The following is a 3242-nucleotide window of genomic DNA, read 5'->3' as shown; positions in this document are numbered from 1 at the left end:
TTACTTCTGGCAGAGTACTAAAATTAGATATTGGTTTCTATTAATTGAATTATTGTCTGCCACTAATCCATCACCTCAAATCAAGCTGCTTCTAATTTAAGAATTACTTCTTTTATGTATGAGAAAAGTAGATCAGCCTGAATTGTTTTTAGTGGGAGAATGTATCCACATCCTTGTAAGGTGAATCTGAACTATGTATCATAAGAACATAAGCACTGGTTGCACACAAAAATTAGTCACAGATGAAGGTACCACGTACAATATTCCCAGCTTCGTAATCAAGCTCGGATTTCAAAAGTAGTTCATCAATTAACAGAAGAACTGTTTTATCCTGTGAAGCTAATGTTCCAGCTTTCTGTGAGATATAATTCATAAGCTGATCACTTTGTTTTTCAACGACAGGTCTAGTTAAAAGCTTAGTACAAAGCCTTGGACAGTGTATATGGATTTGGCATAGAAATAATGCCAGTGCTTCTGAGAAAATTATATCCATGTGGGCTAATAGTATTTACTAATGACCATATAATCAGAGAGCCAACATAATATCTAAACTGAGATGAACTTTTACATTTCAGAAATGTAATGTACACTCCTGGAAACGGAAAAAAGAACACATTGACACCGGTGTGTCAGACCCACCATACTTGCTCCGGACACTGCGAGAGGGCTGTACAAGCAATGATCACACGCACGGCACAGCGTACACACCAGGAACCGCGGTGTTGGCCGTCGAATGGCGCTAGCTGCGCAGCATTTGTGCACCGCCGCCGTCAGTGTCAGCCAGTTTGCCGTGGCATACGGAGCTCCATCGCAGTCTTTAACACTGGTATCATGCCGCGACAGCGTGGACGTGAACCGTATGTGCAGTTGACGGACTTTGAGCGAGGGCGTATAGAGGGCATGCGGGAGGCCGGTTGGACGTACCGCCGAATTGCTCAACACGTGGGGCGTGAGGTCTCCACAGTACATCGATGTTGTCGCCAGTGGTCGGCGGAAGGTGCACGTGCCCGTCGACCTGGGACCGGACCGCAGCGACGCACGGATGTACGCCAAGACCATTGGATCCTACGCAGTGCCGTAGGGGACCGCACCGCCACTTCCCAGCAAATTAGGGACACTGTTGCTCCTGGGGTATCGGCGAGGACCATTCGCAACCGTCTGCATGAAGCTGGGCTACGGTCCCGCACACCGTTAGGCCGTCTTCCGCTCACGCCCCAACATCGTGCAGCCCGCCTCCAGTGGTGTCGCGACAGGCGTGAATGGAGGGACGAATGGAGACGTGTCGTCTTCAGCGATGATAGTCGCTTCTGCCTTGGTGCCAATGATGGTCGTATGCGTGTTTGGCGCCGTGCAGGTGAGCGCCACAATCAGGACTGCATACGACCGAGGCACACAGGGCCAACACCCGGCATCATGGTGTGGGGAGCGATCTCCTACACTGGCCGTACACCACTGGTGATCGTCGAGGGGACACTGAATAGTGCACGGTACATCCAAACCGTCATCGAACCCATCGTTCTACCATTCCTAGACCGGCAAGGGAACTTGCTGTTCCAACAGGACAATGCACGTCCGCACGTATCCCGTGCCACCCAACGTGCTCTAGAAGGTGTACGTTAACTACCCTGGCCAGCAAGATCTCCGGATCTGTCCCCCATTTGAGCATGTTTGGGAGTGGATGAAGCGTCGTCTCACGCGGTCTGCACGTCCAGCACGAACGCTGGTCCAACTGAGGCGCCAGGTGGAAATGGCATGGCAAGCCGTTCCACAGGACTACATCCAGCATCTCTACGATCGTCTCCATGGGAGAATAGCAGCCTGCATTGCTGCGAAAGGTGGATATACACTGTACTAGTGCCGACATTGTGCATGCTCTGTTGCCTGTGTCTATGTGCCTGTGGTTCTGTCAGTGTGATCATGTGATGTATCTGACCCCAGGAATGTGTGAATAAAGTTTCCCCTTCCTGGGACAATGAATTCATGGTGTTCTTATTTCAATTTCCAGGAGTGTATCTTCAGCGGACGACAGAACAATATCAACAGGAACTTCATCATTACTACAAACCAAATAAATTTCCTTAAGAGCATCGCTCACCTCTTATGTGTTGCAGACTATTTTTGGGATGTTTCATCTTTCCAACACATTTCAATTAATAAAAACGCTGAGAAATAAATCACTGTTTATAACAGAGTAGGAAACAACTCTTGGGTACGGATTGTGGTTGATAAATAATAACCACACACTGTCTAATTTTTTATCTACGATACAGTCACTGTGCTTATCACAGTCGCTTATTTTACTTTTAAGTTGCTCTTAACTGCAGAAAGAAGTTGCTTCTATCAACTTCTCCAGCGTTTCTCCACATTCTCGAATGGCAATGTGAAGGGTACTGTTTTCTAGCCACTCACTGTGACTTTCGGTGTCTCTCGGGTTGATGTTGGAGCATTGGACAAATATGAAGGGCATCCCAGTAACTTTGAAGGGATTGCATCTGAAAAAGAAAAGCTTAACATCAAACGAGATGCAACTATACAACGAGCTTCCTCCTAATGACATTGTAATTTACAAATGTAGGCCTCCGCCTAACATTTGGTTCTTTAACCTACCTTTTCTTAAGCGTCGACGATCCAATGGTGCTGTAAACAGTTTGCCAGTTCTTGGGTCGTACATACTTGTACTGCATAATATACCGTCCTCGTTTAAATGCAGCTCACATAGCTTAAAAGAAGCATACAGTTGATTATTGAAGATGTTATGAAAATGACCGTTAAGATGTGCCGGGTTGTGTATTACTTTGATTCGCAATACATTTCGGAATATTGCGTTACGATTTATGTAATGATATGTAGTAGTTAACAAAAACGATACTTACAACTGAATGTTTACTAGGCATCCAATCTTGTCTGTGAACAGCCGAGATCCATTTCAGTCTTAGAGATTCATCATTCGGAAAATAAAACACAGAAACTTTGGGTCCATAGCCGTAATTGCCTCTGCAGTGTGGCACGCAACACATCCTTGGCTTTCTGATCAGCGCTGTAACTTATTTAGCGCAATCTAAATCGTAGACAGTCACTCGATCCAAAGCACAACGCACCATGCGGTACTTGCAAGAGGCTCAAAGAGCTCGTTTTGTTATGGCACGTGTGTGTGACGTCACAGCTGCCTGAGACGTGCGCCGTGAGGCTTCGTTTGGAGGCGGCGCTGCGTCAGGTCCCAGACTCTCAGAGCTCTGACGGCG

At 46.9% G+C, this 3242-nt stretch overlaps 1 protein-coding gene across 1 annotated transcript; it reads right to left on the bottom strand.

The window, feature by feature from the left end:
• Positions 1 to 2146: 2146 nt before the first annotated feature.
• Positions 2147 to 3017, bottom strand: LOC124553248. The gene is made up of 4 exons (XM_047127136.1): positions 2874 to 3017; positions 2568 to 2719; positions 2320 to 2492; positions 2147 to 2259 (listed from the first exon to the last, which is right to left on the bottom strand). The coding sequence occupies exons 1-4, from the start codon at positions 3015 to 3017 to the stop codon at positions 2147 to 2149; spliced, it is 582 nt and encodes a 193-aa protein (XP_046983092.1).
• Between the last annotated feature and the right edge of the window lie 225 nt (positions 3018 to 3242).

This window comes from Schistocerca americana, chromosome 11, assembly GCF_021461395.2.
Source record: "Schistocerca americana isolate TAMUIC-IGC-003095 chromosome 11, iqSchAmer2.1, whole genome shotgun sequence".
Lineage (NCBI taxonomy): Eukaryota > Metazoa > Arthropoda > Insecta > Orthoptera > Acrididae > Schistocerca > Schistocerca americana.
Note: the sequence above shows the minus strand (reverse complement) of the source record. Positions and strands in the feature narration are given on the sequence as shown.

Coding starts and splice junctions, on each gene's coding strand:
- LOC124553248 (XM_047127136.1), bottom strand. CDS start 3,017: ATGTGTTGCGTGCCACACTGCAGAGGCAATTACGGCTATGGACCCAAA. Junction 2,493..2,567: donor TTAGGCGGAGGCCTACATTT/GTAAATTACAAT, acceptor TTTCTTTTTCAG/ATGCAATCCCTTCAAAGTTA. Junction 2,260..2,319: donor AGAAGCAACTTCTTTCTGCA/GTTAAGAGCAAC, acceptor ACTGTATCGTAG/ATAAAAAATTAGACAGTGTG.